Source organism: Sebastes fasciatus, chromosome 2, assembly GCF_043250625.1.
Source record: "Sebastes fasciatus isolate fSebFas1 chromosome 2, fSebFas1.pri, whole genome shotgun sequence".
NCBI lineage: Eukaryota > Metazoa > Chordata > Actinopteri > Perciformes > Sebastidae > Sebastes > Sebastes fasciatus.
In genome coordinates this window covers 35178092-35201463 of record NC_133796.1, presented here as the reverse complement: position 1 = coordinate 35201463, position 23372 = coordinate 35178092, and the positions used below count along the sequence as shown (strand labels likewise).

The window sequence follows — 23372 nt, the reverse complement described above, 5'->3', positions numbered from 1 at the left end:
ATAGACTCTTTTTCCTTTAAAGCAATTACTGGCAATCCAGAACGGTACACTGCTGACACACAAAACCCAACCATCCCACCATCCCAAAATTAAATGAACCAAAAGTTCAGAATTAAAACAAATTGGTAGAAGTAATTTGTTTGGTAAGATCTGCTTGCTGCAGCGGAAACTACATCTGTTTTAGCCTCATGTTCTTTTTAAAGCAGAGCTACTGATTTAGTGAACATCACATTCAAGGTCCCTGCCAAAACACGAGCACACAAGCAGCATTACTACCATGTTGTCTGTGCTCATGACACTAATCCAGGCACTGTAGATAGGAAAGCTTGTGGAGGAATTCAGGTTTAGTTGTGTCGCAGTGCAGCTCTGACTAATTGCTTCATTTCAAAGTGTTGCAAGTAGCAAATGCTGATTTGTGTGTTTATTTCCAACACCATGCAGGCTTAATGTGAAGTCCTGATTGTTTATTCCACTTGATTGCCGTAAAGGATATCTTCTGATGTGCTATTTAACATGACAAACACCACATTTGAAAATCTGGGTAATGTGTCAAGTTCAGTCTCAGGAGGCTTTGACATACATTTGCAGTAAATCCCACATACAACTGTAGCGGTTGAAGAGCAATTCAAAGATCCTAAAATTATGCTACTCACGTACAAGTAGGTATTTTAGAGCAGATGGTAGCAAGGCATCTATAAAAGACAAAACACTCAAGCTGATTAACATGTCTCGCTAGCAGCCAAATTCATCCTGACGCCATGATTCTATCCTTCGGGTCCGAAGTGAAAACGAGAGCAAGCATTTAAGGGAGATCTCTGAGGTTGTGAGCGCCCTGAGCTTTGAAGAATCATCACTGAAGTGCAGATGCCTTACACATATTGGGAGATGCGGTAGAAAATAGAAGTTCAGGTAGCGGGGGAGTTGAGGTGCAGCATGGGGAGCACTGGGCTCGAAAACGCAGATGAGTAAAGCGAGTTGGGGAAGTCATTATGCACGAGTTTATCTTCAGCTGACTGCAGCAGTCAATTATCACTCTCATTAGAACACAGTAATTGCACCAGCTAAAGCAGAGTGCAGAAACCGGCTGAAAATGGTCTGAGTTCAATTGGACAGTACACTTTAATTTGAAATTCTAAATGCAGCTTCATTGTAGTGAAGAAAATGTCCCCAGGTATTTGGAGTTTTTTTTCAAACACTCTCTGAGCAGCTGTGCATAATGTTGTGGCACAGGCACAGTAGCAAACTCCATCTGTATCTAACAGCCTCTGAAGACATGTTTGCACTACATATAACAGGGATAAAGAATTCATTTAATGAGGAATTAGCATGTTTCCTGTCTGTATCCACTTAAAGCTTGGGTAGGTAACATTGAAAAAAAAAAAAAAAGAGTACACTAGATTTTAAAAATCATCCAACAGATAAACCCAGCCCTGTGTTGCTAACTGTTTTCCTATGAAAGTAGCTAGAAGTGGATGTACCGAGACATCATTGGTTTGTCATTTCACTTGGGCCAGATAAAATGATTGAAAGGGCTTATTTAGAGTCCTGCAACAACTACAGACACCAGATTTTTATCAGTGTTTGATTTATTGATTGCTGTCGGGATGTAATGAGAATGTCAACAAATATAACAAAAATGTTTCTAAAATACATTACCCAGCCTCGCTTTAACGGCTACATTAACGATGAAGCTGTCCTGGCACACACACCCAATTCCACGTCTTTCTTAAGCTAAGTTCACACTACGCGCCTTTCAAAGTCATCAGATCTCCGTAATGTTCACACTAGACAACTTGCTGTCTTGTAGTCGGGAGTCTTTGTGGTTTTCACACTACGTGACTGACCGGCGACAGGAGGTCACACACTACAAGATCTTTCACCGGGAGGAATCCCCGATGAGGTCTCCAAAATATGTTCTGTCACGAGAACACACACAGGAAATACACGGTACATAACGTGATGCCATACACGAGACACATTTGCTGATGTGGTTGTTGGCAAGTGTTCACAAAATAGCCCGCTTCCACACACTTTTTTTTTTACTCTCGATTACTATGTAAATGCAACAACAACTTTGCTCCCTGTTGCAATTGCAACACATACAGTAAGTTCCTTTTGTTACAGGCGAACCCTCCTCCCCCAGGTTTCCCCTCAAATCATGCCTCGCGCTCTCACTGGCTGTAGTTCGTGGCCGGAGTCCCCGACAGGTCAGGATATTGAGCATGCTAGATATCTGGAATGTGCCTGCAAGGCATGGGCGAGCGTCTTTGAGCAGTTCCCACATGATGCTCGAACGCCGATGTGCGAGCGGCGAGTCAACGCCGATCTGCCTCTGATTTGGGGCTTTTGTCTGGGAGCTCCAAAAACTGTTGGAGAGCGGAAAATTGTACAGTTTACAGAATTTTACACAGGTGTGTGACCGCTTAGCTTTTGGTGTTACAATAGCACATGATTGAAGAGCACAACGTTTATTTTAACCTTTCATATGCTGACCACATAAAAAAAAGAAATGGTGCATGGTGAATCTCCAGTGTAAAAATAACATTGCAGAGCCCATTTTACCGGAGATTTAAACAAAAATCTGGTTTAAAGGCGATAATAGTCTGCAGAAACTTCAAAACTAACAGCTTGTGTTGAAGCTGGTAACTTGTGTATAAATATCTCTGCACTGGTGCTTTGAATTTACAATCAGAATAGAGCTCGTGTTGAAAGATGACATGTCACATACAGTGGAGGAATTCTAGAAACATACAAAGACAATTAAATGCATGGGTGTACATTCCCACGCACACACACAAACCAGGCACTGAGGTGTCTGGAGAGTAGAGATAGGGCTGTCTCCATCAGCCTCTCCACCTACCCAGAGGACCTAATCAGTCAGTGAATACACGTAAAATGGAGGCTGTCATCTACCTCCAGCCCAACAGACTCCCTGCCGACACTCTTCTACCGCCGCCGCCGCCCTCCAGAGAGAAAAAAAGATGGATCTTTCCCCATAGCTCCATCCTCAACCAACATTTCCCACGTCATATTTTCTCAGTCTGCTTTACACCCTCGTCTCTGCGGCTGGCTACAGCTCAAATCTTTTTTTAACAGCATTTTACTTATTTTCCTTTTTCATTACTTGTGCTCCAAGGGTAGCTGAATGTTTTCATTTTTCAGCTCAACATATGATTAATGCACCTCAGCAGAAGTGCAGGTTTGCAACAGTCTCTCCTCGCCTCTTTATCTGCAGCCTCTTGCATCACTCCTCACATGTACCAGAGACAGATGGAAATCAGGGTGATGGAACACCACTGTGACCCTGACCCTGCTTCCGGGTCAGAGCCATTCGTCATGGCAACGACCCCGGCACTCAGCAGCAAAGCATCACATAATTGGTCATAAGGGGGGGGGGAGCCTGTACCTGGAAATGTGCACACCGACAGGGGCTTGGCTAAGGGAATGTCAGAACTAAGATGCAAACCATAAATCTTTAAAAATGCGTGTTTACATTTGGAAACTACCAGAATCTCTGATGGCATTTTGGGGTCATGTTTGCAAAGTTCTCCATCCACGCTGATTTTCCTGTACTTTTCCTGTTTGAACTGGCAAGCAACAAGAATGTGTATTGCAGCAATCACTTGATTAGCAAGTGGGCCAGACAACTTGGTTACTCCACTTGATGTTAGCCAGTTAAAAAACGTTTCACACCAGGCATGGATTTTCGTCCCAAAAATTTGCACGGAAATTTATAAAAACAGATTTTGTGAGTTCTTATGAATGCTCGCACACCCCTGTCTAACATTCATGCAGGGCAAAAAATATTTGGAGGGACCCCAATTTCAGCGGATTCCCGCCTGTGGAAATATATGTTTGACCAATGTAATCCTTTGTTTCAACTGATTGCCATCATTCTGCATAATAATTAGCCATGTGCTTCAGAGTGTGTATTTTCTGAGCAATGGGCCTTGGAACAATGGTAAATGGACTTGCACATTTATAGCGCTCTAGTCTTCCGACCACTATTAGCGCTTTACACTACATGTCATCATTCACCCATTCCCACACACACACACATTCATACACTAAAGCGCTTTGAGTGGTCAGAAGACTAGAAAAGCGCTTACATAAATGCAAGTCCATTTACAAGTCCATACACTGATGGCAGAGGCTACCATGCAAGGTGCCAACCTGCCCATCAGGATCTAATCTAAATACTCATTCACACACCGATGGCACAGCACTTGGGAGCAATTTGGGGTTAAGTATCTTGCTCAAGGACACTTCGACATGTGACCGGAGGAGCCGGGGATCGAACCACCGACCTTCGATTGGTTCTGCTCTACCTCTCAGCCACAGCCGCCCAAAATGACCGTTTGTTTTTGGGTTCGCAGACTGTCGGACAAATGGGCTTTTTTCGGCCCATTTTTGAGCCGACATGTGCTGTTTCAGAATAACAATGGGCCGTCCCCTTCTCAACACCCAATACTGTTCGACAAACACTACTACCTCAACAACCAAATAAAGGACAATTGATGGCTTGAGATCAACCAGCAGCTGGGATATGGTGAAGATGGTAATGTAGCTGATATGCACTTGCTAATGTTACATGTTGGTCATGGAACAGGGCTAGCCACAACGTCAGCATCAAATTTCAGAATCCGTTTTTCAGGATCAAATTTGGGGTAGTAGACATTCTGCGTCTGTATTTTTGTTGTGTGAAGTGGACACGGGCACTAGAAGGAAACTCATTTGGCCTCATTGACAAAAATGGAACACATCAGCACGGATCTTTTTCAGGTGGAATTTCATTTCATTCTCACTGTGCAATATCATTTTTCACTTATGCAATTGTGTTAATAGTCTGTTTATTGTCAATACTGTATACACTGCTCCTATTTTTATACTTCCTTCTATTTAAATGGTTTATACTTTGTTTAGCTCTTTTTTACTGTGTTAGCTGATGCATCTTGTTTTTTGCACTATCCCCTTTGCTGCCGTACACTGCTAATTTCCCCACTGCGGGGCTAATAAAGGAATATCTTATCTTATCTTATCTTCATTCACACCAGACCCGGTGCCGAATTTTCGCATCGCACTGGTGAGAAACAGCTTTAAACCTCCGTTCAAGTCATCTTCTGCTTTCCATAATCACTTATATTCAGTATTACTATCATTTATTTGTTCTTAATTGTGTTTGAGCAGACATATGACATTTTAAAAACATCTACCCCGTCCAAACAACAACAGTTTGCAGATTAAAGGGAAGAGAGTGTTTTATTAAAGCTCCGTTTTTTGTTGTGTAAAATGCCGACCTACTGTAGATAAGCAAAAACAGATTTGTTTTTTAAATTTAGCCAGCTTGGTGTGGACAGACAAGGCCCACGTGAACACACTCGCAAACAAAGGATTCATTTTTAGGAGGAAAACAATGACATGGTTGATGTATTTCTTTCTGGGGGGTTCCTCTGAGAATGAGGGAGATGTTTTTTGTTGTTTTTGAGATTTATTACTGTTTGTTTGCCATGTTGGCGCTTTATAGCTTGGGCGCAGCCACTGTGGAACTGCAAAATGGGTGAGTGCACGAGTGTGTGTGTGTGTGTGTGTGTAGAGAGGTGGAGGGCTGAAAGGATAATAAAGAGAAAATAGAGGGCTGAGAGAGGTAGTAAAGAAGGTAAAAAAAAAAGATAGGACAGGAGGTTGATTCAGTGAGAGGAAGGATAAAGAGAGCAAGAGTGAGAAATGAAAGAGAGTAGCAGGAGTGTTCTTTTGGTAGTGAGAAAAGATAAGTAGGATGAATGCATAGAGCTCAGTGAATGGTCAGACATCATCTGATTGGGCTTTATCTCTGCTGGAACCAGATCAGCCTTTGAGATAACAGTTTTGTTGTTTGCCCTTGTCTCCGTGTGTCTCTGTGTGTGTGTGTGTTTCAATCAGGGTGAGTTTAGTACACTGACACAAGGTGACATGGACTAAGTGCACAACAGAAAACTGGTTATTGACAGACGTTGGGTTAAAGGCCTTTACACACAGGAGCAGTTTTTTTCTGTTGTTGAGCCATGAATACTTTCACGCAGAACGCAAATATGCAGCGAAAAAGCAACATACTTTTTTTTCCGGAGCGAGTTTGATTTTTCGCTTTGCAAATAAAAGGTATCAACTAATCACGTTGTGCCGAGTTGAGTTGCGCCTATATTTATAAATCAACAAAACGGAGGCTCCATAGTCCGAACCAAGACGGCAAACTTTATTACTCTTTTCAACCTTGACAAAGGCAGCGCAGACCAGATTCATTCTTTCCGTTCTTACCCTTCATAATAAAAGCCCTAGACATACTGTATAATAGTCTCGGGCAACTATTTCGCATTTGTGTTTATTCGTCACGCCCCCGATGTGTAAAGGCCTAAAAGGGAGAAAATCTGAGATTGGGTTCATATGTGCGTCAAAAACATGTTTACTCGAAAATTAAGATTTACATGCAGTTGGTCAAAAATCCCATCTCACGCCTATCCCCTACCTCCATTTGGGAACCAAGACTGGCTGATAATATGTTAAGTTCAGTTAAAGTTAATGTTACATAGACGCCAGTGAAGTGAAATATGAGGCAGAAGCTTAAAGAGTTATATTTAGTTTTCTATTAAAAATGTCCAGATTTGACTGTTCAGCTGTGGAAAGAGACTCATCGAGTGATTGGAGAAAGCCGACGGTAGAACAAGGTTGCTTTAGCGCATGTAAATCCTCTGATTTTGAATACTCAACTTTAATTGGCTAATGACGGAATCCAGAGACTGATATTTAGGTATTTATGTAGGTCATACAATGTAGTATTTGTCGCACAGATTACATTTAACTAGCAAAACATATTACACAGGCCCCTAACAGTATGTGTGTGACGCACAGAAGAGCGATGTTGAGCGATGAAGTCTCATCAGCCCCCCTTGAAGGCCAGAAGCATACACCTATTGTATTGTATTGTTAAAATGCAAAATGGTACTCGGATCCCAAGATCCCCTAGTTCAATATCCGTTTAGCTTTTACATAGTTAACCACCTTAAAACCCACCTGCTGAATACAATTTGGCTCATTTCCAGTCATACCCATTTTATGCATATCCAAGACTATTTAAGGACCCCAGTATGCAGAAATATTCAAATACATCATTTCTAAAATAGGCGAAAATAACACATACTGTTTTTGCCCAAAACTGCATGTGATTATCATAAAGTCTGTAAAGGGGAGACTCGTGGGTACCCATAGAACCCATTTTCAGGACAGGGATCCCCTGTGAAAATGGCCATGCCAGTTTTTCCTCGCCAAAATGTAGCCTAACTGTGGTATCAATGGATTCCTTCGGATTTCTAGTTTCATATGATACCAGTATCTTCATTCTAGTTCTAAAACAGCCTGCTGCAGCCTCCGAAAGACAGTAAAGTCGGTCGGGATTGCTGGCAATCCCTTGGTGATCGCTAGAAACATCTGGCGGGCTAAATCGAACCTTATGGCGGGCAAACTTTGGCCCACGGGCCCACCTTTGGGCAGCCCTGGTACAGGGCATAGCATCCTACATTTGCGTCCATGTTTAGGTTCTCGCAGTATTTCCGTTTTGTTCACCTCAGTGTATGTGAACCATTATGATGTTTTATCCTCACTGGATGTCTTTCTCATCCATGTCTGGTTGACATTCATTTCATTGTTGTGAAAACATAGCTGATGTTTGATTATTCACAATATGTTAAGATGCCAACTTAATTAATCGACTGTATGTCCCACAAAGTGTCTCCGACAATACCACAAAGGGCTATCCATGCAATAGTGATGCAATTATCCCCATTTTCAAGCTGTCATGTCCTTGGGGCTGTCATGCCCCCCCCTACACACACACACACAAAAACCCAGATTAAAATACATCAAAAAAGGGATTAAAGAATGTGCCGACACCCCTAAATCCTTCAAAGGGCGTCCGACTCTATCAAAGGATGAGCACGCTTAAATATGAGGCGACACACATGACACATGAAGAGTGTTGCTGTTCAGTTTATAATTTCTACTACTGTGGGGAGGGAGAAATTAGATTTCAGTGAAACCTGATATCAAAGCAAAGTAATAAGTGGCTTTGGTTATCTCTATAAACCACAGACGCCTATAGGTGAGAGAGGAAGAGAGAGAAAAACATTAGAAAACAAGAGAGGAGCAGATAGGGCAGAGAAACTAAAACAAAAAGCTGATTTATTTGAATAGAGAATTGTCTCATCTGCATAGTGGTAGATAGGAGGTCAGAAAGGAAAACAAAGAGACGGCAAGATAGCGAGGGCTAAATTAATTCATTCCTCATTTGGGGGTTTCCCTGTTAAGCGGGGGGGGGGGGTGCTCACCTCAAGCAATTCTCAAGGAGGAGGAGTTCAAAGCGTGCCGGTGGGAGGAGGGACGGAGAACAGCAGACAGTTAAGATGGGATTTCTCATTACTCGCGTCTCGCTCTGTGTCCTGGCCATCACTGCTGTACGCCGCTCGCTCGCTCTCTGCCCTATAATTTTTCTCCCCCCTCCTTTTCTTTTACAGAGACTCAAACTGAATACATAAGATTGAGCCCCACTAGGCTCCACTCCCCCTCTCTTTCTTCTGAGTCTGCTGGTGTTTCCACAGTATCTGACTGTGCACACACAGGATAAAACACACAGAGGCAGACGGGATGACAAAGCAAGAGCAAAGAGGAAACCCACTTCAGAGAGAGACTTCAAAGCTGGGCAATATGGAGAATAATAGATGTCCTAACAACCAGAATACCTTATTTAATAATGGTTTACTCTATGCAGTGTATGTATATATATGTATATATATTGATTATACAGGGGTTAAAGTGGCCAGATCGATAAATAAATAAATCTGATTGGCAGTTTCATACATAATAATGTCAAGCGAGTGTGCTGCAGCCTGGCGTTCCTTCCAGCTGATGCCATCGAGATACTCAACAAATCAGAAAGTAATGTCGCCCCGCGGTTATTTCTCCCCGCTGCACCACTACACCAGCAGATCTTACTGGGAATCCCCACTGGAAGCGAGACGTGAGCGAGACATGGGCAATCCACACTGACGCTGCTTACCGTAAATGAAGAAATGAAGAAATCAGCAGTGTTTGTATGTATTGATTCATTGATTTCATTTCCCCGCCCACCGTAGTGAGTGAGGGGAATCTGCCTGCGGTGAAACAGGCCAACTCACACACAGACTGGAAGCCTTGATCAGTCAATGTAGATACAGTTCATAAGTTCATAACACATATACAGTACAGTGGGATATTTGTATGATTTAAACAGCCGTCTATGAGGATTATACTTCACAAAATGGGACAAAAATAGACTTGAAGCATAAAAGACTAAGGGGGGCCATTGCTCCTGTAATATTACGCCTGGACCCCTCTCTGTTCCCCTAACTGTGGTGTTACATTTAACAAAATGGAGACGCGCAAGTGAAAACTCTTCTAAAAAAGCCTTGTATGTGGATTGGCTGCTAATGATTTTGTTTTCATAATCAATTGTTCTATCATTGGTATTTCATCACCGATTTTTTCAACAAATGAATTAGTTACAATCACAGAGAACAACGAACGATTATTTGAATTATCGATGAATCCGTGGAGCATTTTCTCGATTAATCAATTAATCATTTGGTGTATAAAACATTAGAAAACAGTGACAGATGTCCGTCCCAGTTTCCCAGACTCCAAGGTGACGTCTTCAAAAGTCTTGTTTTATCCGACCAACAGTCCAAACTCAAAGATATTCTATTTACTATAATGTAATGTCAAGAGATGCAGAAACTCGGAACCATCAAACATTTGATATTTTTTTGCTTCAAAAATAAATGAAACGATTAATTATTTATCAAAATAGTTTCTGTCGATCAACTAATCAATTAATAGTTGCAGCTCTGTTGGGATCATAAAATTACTTATTTTCTTTGCCCAACAGGCCATATATTCAATGTACACTGATAGTAAATTGACAAAAAAAAGCTAATTTTCACGTGAGACATTACACCCAGCATGTATTTTCACATGATCAAATTTTCTCAACTTACTAATTAAATCAACTTGTCATTCTAGCACTTCTCCAATGTGTTAATTCAAACACCAGCAATTTTGTCACATGTATTGAAGGTCCCATATTATAAAAAAGTGAGATTTTCATGTTTCATTATTATAAAGCGGGCTTAAGTGCTATATAAATACTGTGAAAGTATCGAAACGCTCAATCCACAGGGAAATACACACAGCCCATATTCAGAAACTCTGCATTTGAAACAAGCTGTCAGGATTTCTGCCCATTCGTGATGTCACGAATATACAACATTTAGATCCTTGACACAATTTTAAACGTAAACATTCTAAATGTGTCCCAGTTTATTCCTGGTTGCAGTGTATGTTAATGTCATCAGCTGACAGGAAGTACACATGGACCTAAGCTATTGCCTAGCAACGCAATTCTGTTGCAATTCTGTTGCAATTCTGTCAAAATGTGCTAAAACGGAGCGTTTAAGACAGAGGGTAAATACAGGCATATTCAGGCTGACAGTATGAGGGAAATAAAGCTTTTTTTTTTAACATTACAGCATGTAAACATGTTCTAGTATAAACACAAAATACAAGTATGAACCTGAAAATGAGCATAATATGGGACCTTTAAACACATCATATAATGATTACAGTGATTGGCAAAGAATAATCAATATATTGCCCAGCTCTTTGTGACTTATTATAAAAGTCATCTAGGAATAAGTGTTGATTAGCGCTATATGTGACATTGGTCTATTCAGCGTTAATTCTGTGCTGTCCCTATAAAAAATAAGCATAAACATCATCTCAGTAAGAAGGGAAGAAGAAAGTGATTTCCTTAAGCTGGTTTAAATGATTACACCTACTAGGAGTTGCAGCATAACAACAACAACACGAGTTTGTGTTTAAAAACTGTCCCACTCCCTGCATCTTATATCTATTACAAACACGTTTTGTGCACAACATCACCAGAAAGAAACGTGAAGAGAGCAGGAGCCCGGTGAGGCAATGAGGTGAAGCGCCGTGGTGATGGTGGCGATGTGTGGAGGTGGAGGTGTTTCCTTCAGAAGAACGAGCCGCACGTCTCATCTCGATCAATCTCAGATATTACCCCGGTATTTGTCAGATATGCTCCCCGCCACGCTAGCCATCCGTGACTCATTCCGTCATTATATCCGAGAGGTCACGCCCACTCCGCCCCCTCCTGCGCCACCGTTCCTGGGTCTGATGGCGGCCTAATGGCCTGCTCTCTCTACACCGCAATTAACCTTTTTATTGGCCACCTGCCAGCCAGCTGGAGATACATCAGTGGTTATGCACGTGGGTGTGTGTGTATGTGTGGAAGTGGAACCATAAATGCAATAGCTTAATGTGTTCTACACTAGTGCGTGTGTGAATGTGCACAAGGGCTGAAGCTTTTACGTCTATGGATTTCCATGTGAAAAGTGTGTCAGTGTGTGTGTCTGTGTGTGTAATAGCTGACAGATTTCATCTGCTCCCCTCTTCAAGCAGAAATTGATTGAATCTAACATCCCATCATGGTTGACCCAGGCAGATCCCACTGGCTGCGAGGTTGTCCGATAGCAGAACTCATCCTGGCACAGGAACTAAACAAGTCCCCTCTGTATCGCATGTCGATGCAGCTTCAGTGACAGGTATTGATGAAGCGCCGGGATGGATTGTCTACTGCCCAGCTATGGTTTAAAAAAAAAAAACCTTGAAGATGCGCGCACACACACACACACACACACACACACACACACACACACACACACACACACACACACACACACACACACACACACACACACACACACACACACACACACACACACACACACACACACACACACACACACACACACACACACACACACACACACACACATCACTGTTTGGCAAGTAAATCTCGGAAGGCTATCCGCCACACTGGCAGATAAATATGTCTACTAATATAGTCAAGTAATGAAAAACTATGCTGAGAGTCTCTATTCTGTTTTGATGTCATGTACGGGCACGCTGCTTCTGTCCTCTGCTTTCTGTGTCGGAGTTTTAGACCCACATACGACCAGATGTGTTTTTACAAGTGTCAAAACAGTGCCATCTCTAATGCTGCTAGTTTCGCTGCACAGTTTACCGTACGGGGCATCAGAAAGTCCCCTAACATATCACTTGCCGCCGATAAAATTTACTTTTATGTTTGATCCAAATCTACGTTTAATCGCAAATACTTCTGTAGAATTTTGAGATCAAGATTTCTTGAGTTGTATTCAGGCTTGAATTGATTAACCGTTTACCAATATATTAAAATGATTTAGCTTTGTATTCAAAATAATACCTTATTATCTCAATAAAATGTACTGAAATGAAAATATATGTGACACAAAAAGGGAATTTATTATTTGGGTGGGTAAAAATTATTCTTGACCAGTGAGTCAAGAAGTTAATTCCGGACACTGCCTACACTTGTACATAAAAACACAAACTCTTGTCCTGTGTTTCTTTTTTCTTTAGTGTACACAGACAATTAAAGTCAGGAGAATCGCCATGGCGACCACAGGGTCAGGCAGACTAAGAACAAGCTGTGACAGCCACACACACCAGACACTAATTATCTACTACCACATCAACATTAAGACATCGTGTGTGAAGGCTAAAAATGGCGAAAGCATGTGTTAATACAAAGTGTGATGTTTGTACATTACACCAAGCACTTATTGCCCTTTCTGTTGCTGTTGGATCAGCAATACGTGAGGCTGCTGTAGCAAAACAAGTAAATATGTCATCTCCAAGGGCGCTTTCACAGGCCATAGTCCATTTGGCTCATCCGAATCAGAGTGAAATTGGTACTTTTGGTTAGTTTTCTATTTAGTCTGGTTCGGTTTCACCGTGTACAAATTAAAGAGGACCAAATCAAAAAATGATTTGCTGAGAGGCGTGTATGAAGGAACGAATTTATCTCTTTCATTTCGAGAGCTGCCACTTCTACGCAGGGAATTGCGGACTTATCATATCTTGCTGTTGTAGTGTTTCAATTTGAGTCGACAAATCTCTTCTCCTCCACTTTATCTCAAATGACTTTATAAACGTCACTATATGTGTGACTTTATTTATCATATTCTGTATGTTCTCTTCGGCCCAGATGTCAAGCAAACATCGGACTTCTCCATGTCCGTCCCCTCCCACTCATGTTAACCTGTCGTTTACATGTGTCCATCTCAACAAATGCCAGCGCAGGCAGCCTGTGTTTTGTTCGCATGGAAACGCTCCGAGGCTACCCCTCACAAGCGGTCTAGGTCCGGTTGTTTTGATCCGCACCAGAGTAGGATTACAGCGTTCACAGCTGCCCAAACAAACCACACAAGCGGTTGAACTGCGCCAGAGTTTGATTAAAACTGATTGGCTTGTGAAAGCACCCTAAAATCCACTCAAGGGTCTTACAAATGTTAAAATCTGAACGCTAGATTGCAGTCTTAAAATGTACCATCTCTCAAGGTTTTCATCGAAGCTGGACCGACCACTGCTAATAAGATATCACAGTTAAAAAAAAAAAAAAATGTATTTGGTCATTCGCTGTATTATTTTTAAGCGCTTCGGCACTGTGATGATACTGTACGCTAAGTTTTGTTAAGACAAGTAGCCTCTGAGAGATCACGTTTCACATGCAGTTAGACAACTGAATTTTTTGAAGGAGGAAGAAAACATCTTCTCAATCTCTCCGATGGTACTACACCGCCTCATTAACTTGTAATTCAAAAGCCTATGAGAAGAAACAGAATCACAGTCACACAGTAACGTCACACAGGCACTCAGGATCCGAGAGGCTTATACTGTACTATCCCATTGTCAACAAGAGGCCTCTCTCTCTCTCTCTCTCTCTCTCTCGCGACTTAAAGTCTGGCGGAGCACTGCTGAGCAGAAAGCACACAGTAAATGCATTCTGGGGCTCCTCCAGCTCTGCAAATTGAATTTCGGGGCACGACTTGACTCAAAACACCTAATAATCCCACGTCACTTGCTGTTCCCAAACTGAACAAGGTCACATTTTAGGACTAGAAATGGAAAAAAATACAGACCGTTTTACAAGCATTTATCCAGTAGGGCAATGCATTCAGGCTCCAGCAAGGTGAAGGATTTTATGGTGGAGAAAGTACAAATGGCTGAGCGATCCAAGGACAAAAAACAATAAACAAGGGAAAGCAACTAAAGAACCTCTTCACACCTACTGTACACGTGGTACGTGGGTGTATATTTACAGCATAACCGTGGAGTAGCAAACAGAATGGTCAAAGCAAGAAATCTTTCATATTACATAACGTCTTACACTAGCCGGGTTTCCATCCAAATTAAAAGAAAATCAGAAGAAAATGTGAATGAATGCTTGTTTCCATCCACTACCGTTACGCAATTATTAGGAGTTGGTTCCCTGAGATAAGCAGTAGGTGCCAATAAACAGTCGCAAAACTATTATATTATTGCAGAAGAAGAGGGTGCAACAAGATGACGTAATTAAAAGAGCGCCAGTCAAACCTCAAACGGTGAAAAACAATGTAAAAAATGTCAATGGAAATATGACATTTCTGTTTGTTTCATGTATTAATGTGAGGAAGGTTACATCAGATCTGCGAGGAACGATGAAGAGATTGTTTTATCCTGCTGCTAGATTCCATCTTTTCGTCATCATGTATTCGCTAAATCTGTTTCCATTGCACTTTGTCGTATTTAGCTTTTTATCGATACACCAACTTTTCCACATTAGCCAAGCGTAAAAACTTTTTTTTGCTATATTTCAAGATTCGTTTGCCGTTTCCACTCAGGTTTTTTATGCAAAATTGAAAATGTGCATAAAAACAGGTGGATGGAAACACACCTACAAATTTAGATCGATGTAAGAATAAGATGTAAGAATGAGAGGTGCTGAGTTGTTCTTTATGTGGTATTTATCTAATGTGTTATGTGTTATTTATACTGTACTATGTGCATTTTCATTTAACTTTTACTTCTCACTTAATATTATGACCTTCTTTTACACACAGTCACACAGGTACACTCAGTTATTGTACACGTTCGAACAGTCAAGCACAAGAGAAAACACTTGATGTACTACGAGTGTGTAAAGCCTTTGCTGGTAAACACGCAGAATTGTTAAATTCACTTATCTCAACTCTTCCCATAATCTGGGGACGAATGTTGAATTGTCCAAACAATTCACTATGAACTACAATTACAGCTGTGTTTTTAACCATGGTGTTCAAGGAGTAGAGGATATGGTAAAAATGTAATAATTGATAAATCTGGCGGCCCTTACCTGCTACGGAGAGACGGGCCGTCTGGCTGGAAATGGATCCTAGGTTGTCGATAGTGACGACGCACTGATAGACGCCCTCGTCAGGCTTATTGTGCTTGGAGTGGACCACGTGGGCGAAGAACAGCGAGCCATCTGGAAGGATGTTTCGTCTCTCGTCTGAAACCAGGCTCATGAAGGTGCCGTCTTTCTTCCACTCTATGCGTGCTGGCGTGGCTGAGTCGCTGTGGGCCGAACAGTTGAGCTGTGCCGAGTTGCCCCGGATGGCCAGCGTCTCCTGGGGCTCCACTGTGAACCAGAAGGGGCTGAAGGGCTGAGCTGCTGAACCTGGAGAGGAAAACAGAGGTATTAGCTGGATGCTTTGCACGGACACTAGGTAAGGCAAAGAAGATCGAATAGCGACTGGGCCCAACAGTGAGCCGTTAGAGTTGTAAGAGGTTAATTAAAAATCAATACAGTGTTTTGGAGAATCGATACAGTATCGCACAACATAATATCGCGATACGTATATGTATCGTTATTTTCTTACACCCTCACTACAGCTGATACCAGTGTTGATATAACTGATTTCATTGTAATACCAGCATGTGTTCTACTTCTGTGTTCATTTGCTGCTTGCTGCAGATTATCTGAAAAGCTTCATCACGACCTGTTGCGATGTATTACGAAACTTAACCCAGAGCCATGTGTATGTAACGGCTGGAACAGATGAGCACATATTAAGTTTTAAACATTTATTACATTTATTCTGCAGCAGAGGATTTAAAGAGCCAGAGCTGTAAAATGCTGACTATCACTCTGGAATACATGGGACTTCTACTGAAGCTGCTTTTCGAGTTCAACCACATGACAAGTCACTGCAAAAATCACATCTCCAAGGACGTCATCGACGTCAATGGAACATTTTAAAACCCACTCACACAAAATGTGCTTGTGGCTGAAATGAAAGGACACTACAGGGCCCCCAAGCGCCCCGAACACTCAATGAAATGTTTCCAAAGCAAAACATCTTTTTGTTCATTCTATCTTTTCAGCCACTGTGCCCCAGTCTCTCCCAGAGACTCCAAGAGGCTTTTCATTATGAAACCACAAGCCCCACTGGAATTGGACGAGAGGAACTGACAAATTTAACCCAGTCTGGCCTCCCTGGCAAGTTAATATCACGTCTTGCTTTATTATAAGTAGAGAGCGCAGCGGAGGAGTAAACACTTTGGAACGCGGTTGCCATTTCCTTCCCCGAGCATAAACGGTAACATCGCACTGACATGGATAGTGCCAAAGTCAGAGTAAGTGCAATTGCTTTGCATTTGTCCTCATCCATTATTCAAGCGCTCCCACCCGAAGAGTCACACACGGTGGTATTGTTTAGATAAATAACCCCAATTATCAGTTCTGCAGGGATGGAGGAGAGCTAGAAAAATAATTAAGAGGGTATGAAGGTATTTTAATAATGCAGCGAATGGAGTGAAATAGGTGGCTGAATGTTAAATGCAGTTTAAAATATGCCTGCTCTCTTCCAAGGAAATGGCACGTCTCCAGGGGAGAGCGAGACCAGAAAGAGAGGAGGACAGAAAAGAGAGATGCTATGTCAATTGTTCAGCTATTTAACTACTAGGAGGTAATTTCTCTACCTTGCGGCAGGAAGTCCCCAGTGAGAGATCCAAAGAGAGAAGCAATGTTATGTGTGGTCCATTACGGTGGCAATATGGCTGCTTGTCCTCGGCGCACTTAGATCTCTTGAAAGCACAAACAATTACCGCAAAACACTGCAGAAAATGACTGTATTGAATAGATATTTTCCACTTTCACTTCAGGGAATAGAGGTAAGACAACACAGCATTCCAACTATACTGTGCAATCATCTCTACACTACCTTGATGATGGATAAGACTAGAATAGAGGAAAGGGTGCTCTCATTCTGTCTCAGTGGACAGCGTTGGACCTTTGCCACTCTTACTAGCCAGCCTGGTCACACGGAAAGGCGTGTGAATGACACGATACTGCGCATGACAAAAGCGTGTAATAAGAATGACGTTCGTGCTTTAGCAATGTCATTTTCACGCCATGTAGTCTGTACTGACTGTAATGTAATGACATAGAATAAAAGGAGAGTAAGACCACTTATGGCGGCGGGAGGGGAGGTGATGGGTCCAACAAGCACAGGACTTACTTTAGTGCCGTTTGTCACCTGTTTTGTGGTGATGTTTGTGACGTGTTTTCCATACTTATGTTACGTTGTTTCCGTACATATTTGACTTAGTTTACGTATTTATTTTAAGCCCAACCACAACGTTTTGCCTAAACCTAACCAAGAGGTTTTGTCGCCACCTGCTGGTACTGCACCTTTATACATGCATGTAATATTCACAACTCGGTGACACTGACACGCTATCCTCTGGTGGACAGGTGGGTCTATTACATGTTTTGTCATGATATCAGGTTGAACTGGCATAGTTCAGAATGGAAGGCCAGATTTAGAAACATTTTGAAACATATCTTTTTCTTATCTGCTGCTACCTCATCTCTCTTATGGCTGTTTACAGATGTTAAACTGTTAAAATGGCATGTTTCAAATCAGATTTTACTGCAAGTAAAGTGCAGCTACAGATGCAAATAAAGCAAAATTTCCAAATTTATTAGATCTGCTGAGGCAAAGATGGCACAAGTGCTCATACATACAATATTTTACTTTGAAAATCCCTTCAGGCAGAAGTGGATGTGAGATTCAGGTGAATAAACGGCGGTAAGAAATAAGAAATGTCACGTCCTATGCCAGCGCAACACATTTTCAACTGTAACTCTTAGTAGTGAGTGAGTGGTTTTAAATTCGACTGAAGTAAGCAGCTGATTTCAGGAAATCAATAAATTCAGAGTGGCCTAGTGTACATATTGGGCAGAATGTGACAACAGCAGAAAATGTATTTCACTGATGGTGTACATGACAGATGGAGAGAGACCAGAGTGGAGTAGCGGGGGGGGAAGCAGACCAGAGGCACCATGGCATGCTTAATCATCTCTGCTTTACGCTGCTGGAACAGTGGCTGTGTGGGTTAGGCAGAGCTTCCAGGCTCAAACCTGGCTCCTTTCCAGTCAAAAGACCATCTTCAGCCTCTCTCTGAGGAGAGAAGTGACTGGGCTTGAGGGTCCTGTAGCATCCTATCAGAGCCAAAACAGCCGCCTTTAGCAGCTTTTTATCCCCGTCGTAGGAGCAGTAGGGGAGGGCTTAGCTACAGCTCTACTGTCAAACAAAATGGCGAACCATCTGTTTTCAGTTGCAGACACAACATCCACTGTCAGCAGAGCAGGGCAGGGGAAAGACAGAAAGATGGGACTGGAGATGGACATAAACCAGGGGGAGGGGGGTTGATGGCAAGCTAAGGGGCTGGTTTGTGCTCAACTACACTTACAGCTCTATTTCCCATAATCTCCACCTGGAATAATTACCCTCAAAAACTCTATTAACCCTTTAAAAATAGACCTCCCACAGGCGGTGTGATCCTGTTTAAATCGATCTTAAATATAAATCATAATAGCTAGAGCATTCATTCTTTTTGCAGCAGAAAGCTAAGGCTCCTGTCTTCCGTGTCATTAAGCTGGACGCTCGTGATGATGTGATTACGTTACATTACGTCACGTGCGTAATGTAACAAAACTATCATAACTCATTAAAATGAGGATATCTCAAAAACTAAAAATGTGCATAATTCAAATAACTTCTGGAGTGTTAAGAAATATTTTGTTCATGTTTCTACCTTTAGAAATCTTTTGGATCAATATGTTTTCTGTGTTTATTTTGGTACAAGTTTAGGAAATAACATGCCCCTCCTGATTTTTGTATTTTTTATATTTATGACACATTTTTAATACTTATACCTAGTAAGTCAATTATTATAGTTTATTGACTTGCATAACATTTTAGCCTAGTTTGCACAGATGTTTAGGTATATGAAGCATTTGAAAATACTCCAGGAAATTACATCGCATTGAGCAAAAATCCCAGTGTAGGCACTGGCAGACCATTCCTATTGCAGAGTCCAAAGGGTTAATACCACCAGTGCAAGTCAAACTTCAAACAGACAAACATACATGCCAACAAACAAGAGCGCAAAGCAACGATGCCCCTGGTAGTGGCCAAAGTCCAAACTCACTAACACAGGGAGGTGGGACGGTGTAATCAATGCTGAACCCGCTGCATGAAGTCTAAACAAATATTTTGATGAAAAGCGACATCAGCTGCCAAAAAGCTTTCATTTTATTCCAAATTGTATTTCCGTTCTTTGCAGCATGTAGAGGAAACGAGAAATCATGATTAAAGCTTCCCAGAATAGATTCGGCCATGAAGCTTATCCTGGTTGCAAGGTCTAGACAGTGTGCAAGATCCTCTCCTTTATAAGGCAACAAAAAGGCTCCTTTCATGCCTTTTCAAAGTGTCTCAAGTTATTGCTTGAGAATGAGGTGCTATATATGAGCGCAAACACCAAACATACTAATGTCACCTGTTTATCGGGTCCCTTAGGATTAACAACAAAGCCCAAATATCAATACAAGCCTCTGAACTTCAACCATGAGCAATCTCCCTAAAAGGAAGAGGCTGGAAAATCATGTCTGTGGTTAATATTAAAAGGTTAACAAGCCCAAACTGTCTTTCCTGTAGGAGTGTGAGGAAGAAAAGCAGGCAGGCTAAATGAGCCGGATAAGGCCAACATCTCAGCGGGATCTTTCCGCAGCGTTTCATTGAAACTCATTACAAAAAGGTGAAAAAAAAAAAAACATCACCTTCACCGACTTCAATGAGTTTCAACTTTTTAGTGCAAATCCAGGGAAAAGTTTACTTTTGGTAACTAACAAGGTTGCGAAAAATTCAAATGAACACCTACAAAACGAGCTGCGTTCTCTTGATGTAGTCTGAAGTGTTGATTGAAAGAAAACTCAACAGAGCGAATGTTCCTATACATCATTAAAGTGCAAAAAAAAAAAAACCTTGCTGAAACAGAACACAAAAAAACTAAAAGAAGGAGATGAAGTGGATTTTACAACAACAGGGAATTCTGTCTCTTGCATAGAAACTGTTTGGTCTATATGCACGGGGTCCAGAGGACCGTCGGTAACGCAAAACACACCTGAATAAAATACATTTCCCCTTAAGTGTTTCTTACAGTTGCAATAGAGAACACACACACATCTTTATGGCAGAATTTATTAGTACTGAAACACTGTAGGCTTTTAACAACACAGCTGCAGAGTTAAAGAAGGAACGGGGTGTCAGAAACCACATTACAGTGTGGGAAGTCTAATCTATTCAGGCCCAGCAGTGTGGGAGCCCCCGTTTGTCTTTGAGAAATAGGAACCACCGCGCAGGGCAGCCGGTGAGAACGAGGGAGAGGAGCGCAAGGGGCTAGAAAATGAGGTTGTCTACTTGATAAGTATGGGCTGTTACCTCTGTCCCAAATCCACTTTGCTCAGCAGTCATAAAAGGTTTGGGAGCCCAGCTTAAGGTGGTGCCCTGCCTGATGCGCTGCCTTGCTCTCCCCCCACACAGTTTCTCCCTTTTACTCTCAGATGAGAGAGACAGAATGGAGACATGGGGGTTTGTGCTGTATTTCCCACCACGAGCCAGTGTTGAAAGCATTTTTTAGATGTTACAGGGCTTACTGTCAAGGTGAGGTGTGTGTGAACTCAGGTAATGGGTTCACAGAATGCACGTCAACATATTTTTGCTTGAGGGGTCGCAACAACTCTGTCATGTCCGGAGTAACCTGACAAAACGGTGGATTACTCATTTCTCCATGTCATAACTATGACGTGTTTTTCTGTACCAACCTGTCCACAGTTTACAGCTCCTGCAGAAGAATACACATTCCGTCTCTCAATGGTGTAATATCCCAGAGAAAGGGCAGTAAAGAGGAGCGGGTGGGTGAGGGTCTGCATTCCACACAAAGACCCCCTGTTCTCTCCTATTCTGTCCTTGGCTCAGCAGGAAGCCTCCTCCCACATTGACCCACCGCCTGAGAGCAGCCGTATTGACTGGCCTCCTCATTGAGCCGCTCTTGAGACAGAGCAGATCCCCCTCAAAACCAGTCACATTTTCAACAACAAGGGCCCTTCTGTGGCTCGGATTTAGGGACAATCCTGGAAAGTAAACACACTTAAGAGGCATTACAACCATTGGAAAATGGTAGTTACAAGTTAAAAGGCTTTATAGTAACATAGATATTCTTATTATTATGCTGCTCCATTATTTAACCAGATTACTCATTGACTTTGGAAACATTGTGCATTTAGAAAGAACATTTTGTACACAATTTAAGATTAAAAACTTCTATCTGGAGCACTGTGAGAGCAAAATTAAGAAGCTAGATCCATGAAGAACTTTGTGCTCCACCACATCACCACAGAGGAAATAAGCCCAGCAAGGGCCAGCCAGCGCCAAGGAGAGTTCCCATGAGGGGATCCTTCCTGACCATCTCTGGTCGCACCACTGTAAAGGAAAGGGGGGCGCTGGATTTATAACAAAAGACGCCATTGTGAAACGGAATACGGCACAATAATCATTTTATGTTGCTTATCTTGTTTTCATAATCTTTGGAAGCCAAAATTGTAATTGATTTTAGGTAAATTGTAGGTCTACACACTCTTTGCTCTGTATTCCTGTTGTATAACGTGTCACTGGATCTCTGCTTGTAGCTTCCTTATAAAAGGTCTCAAAGATCAGAGAGTACAAAATCATTAATAACAGCACGTCAAAGATGAATGGAAAACGTTCCACGCAGGTAAAGACGGAGGCGGGGGGATGGCACTTTGTAATAAACGTGAGCACTTCATTCACCGAGCTGCTGCCTCTCAGTTATTTCCATCCCTCCACTGTTTGTCCTTCCACCCTCAGCGTCAGGGTCGCTTTAATGACACTAATGGAAATGGTTGTCTCCGCTTCCCTCCCACACTTTCCCCACCGCCTCGTCTACTTCATCTTTATACCTCGATTCTGTGTCTCTTTCTCTGCCGAATCCTTCATCTCCCCGTCTCTCCAAACTCCCGTCTAAAGCCCATCTGTCACCAAGAAACACCTCAGGGAAATAACAATGATCCTGAGACCAAGTGCGGGGGGACTTTAATAGAACAGGAGTAGGAGCTGCAACTAACTTTCTTTATTTGAGGTATATCTATTTGGGGAAAAAAGGAAAAGGTGTCCTTTTCTAATCAAAGGACGAGTACAGAGGTCCATTCAAGGATTCTATTATAGAGTGGCTGCAAGTTGAGGCGGCTAGCTTACTTCCTTTCATTTTGTGAAAAGTGACATTTGGGCACTTGACTTGAAATGAATCAAAGAAGTGACGATTCGAGTGGAGACACCTATTTCATTACCGGGTAATAGAAAAGAAAGGAGAAGGGGGCACATTCATTAAGACAGATTAGTGTTGTCAACGCTATGAAAGACATTTATCTCTTGAAATGAGTGTCGAGAAATCGGAGACATGACTAAATCCAAGGCTGGAAGGATAAACATTAAAGAGTCACAATGACAAACTAAAGTAAAGGAGAGGAGATGATGGAAGAATGCATCTCGTTTTCAGATTTCTAACAGAACTTTGTCAGAGTTTTGTGTGGCCAGTCACGTATTTCTAAGAGGAGATGCCAGGAACAATGTCTGACATGCCTGAGGGAGGTAGCTACGAACTGGGATACCACAACCCACTGATTCTGGTATTCTCAGCGCTGCCCACAGCACTTGATGAAATGAGGGGTTGAGGCCAAACCATAAAGGGATGGACAAAATGATTGGGGCGCCTAGCGCACACACTGGCTGTCCTGCGCTGGCTCTCGCTCAACTGGCAGATTAAAAGAGGAAAAGATCCAATTTTTTTCAGCTCGCAGTTCTCTGTCATCCTGTCTGCTCGCTGCCATTGTAAAACTCTGGAGGCCCGGAGAAAACATGACAGGGTCACCGGCGGGGCGGGGTCGCTGCTACGCCATCAGCTTTGGTTTTACTGAATTCTGCCAGATTCTCTCTTTAATCAGATGAAGAAGCAGATCTTAC

The 23372-nt window shown here is 42.2% G+C and overlaps 1 protein-coding gene across 17 annotated transcripts in view; it reads right to left on the bottom strand.

The window, feature by feature from the left end:
• The window catches only part of neo1a (neogenin 1a), a 292258-nt gene that overhangs the window by 123573 nt on the left and 145313 nt on the right, over positions 1-23372 (bottom strand). For all 17 annotated transcript variants that reach the window (XM_074621883.1, XM_074621798.1, XM_074621857.1 and 14 more), the window contains one exon: positions 15341-15664. In XM_074621883.1, coding sequence (XP_074477984.1) covers positions 15341-15512 — 172 coding nt within the window. In that variant the 5' untranslated portion in view covers positions 15513-15664. The remainder of the gene's footprint in view (positions 1-15340; positions 15665-23372) is intronic.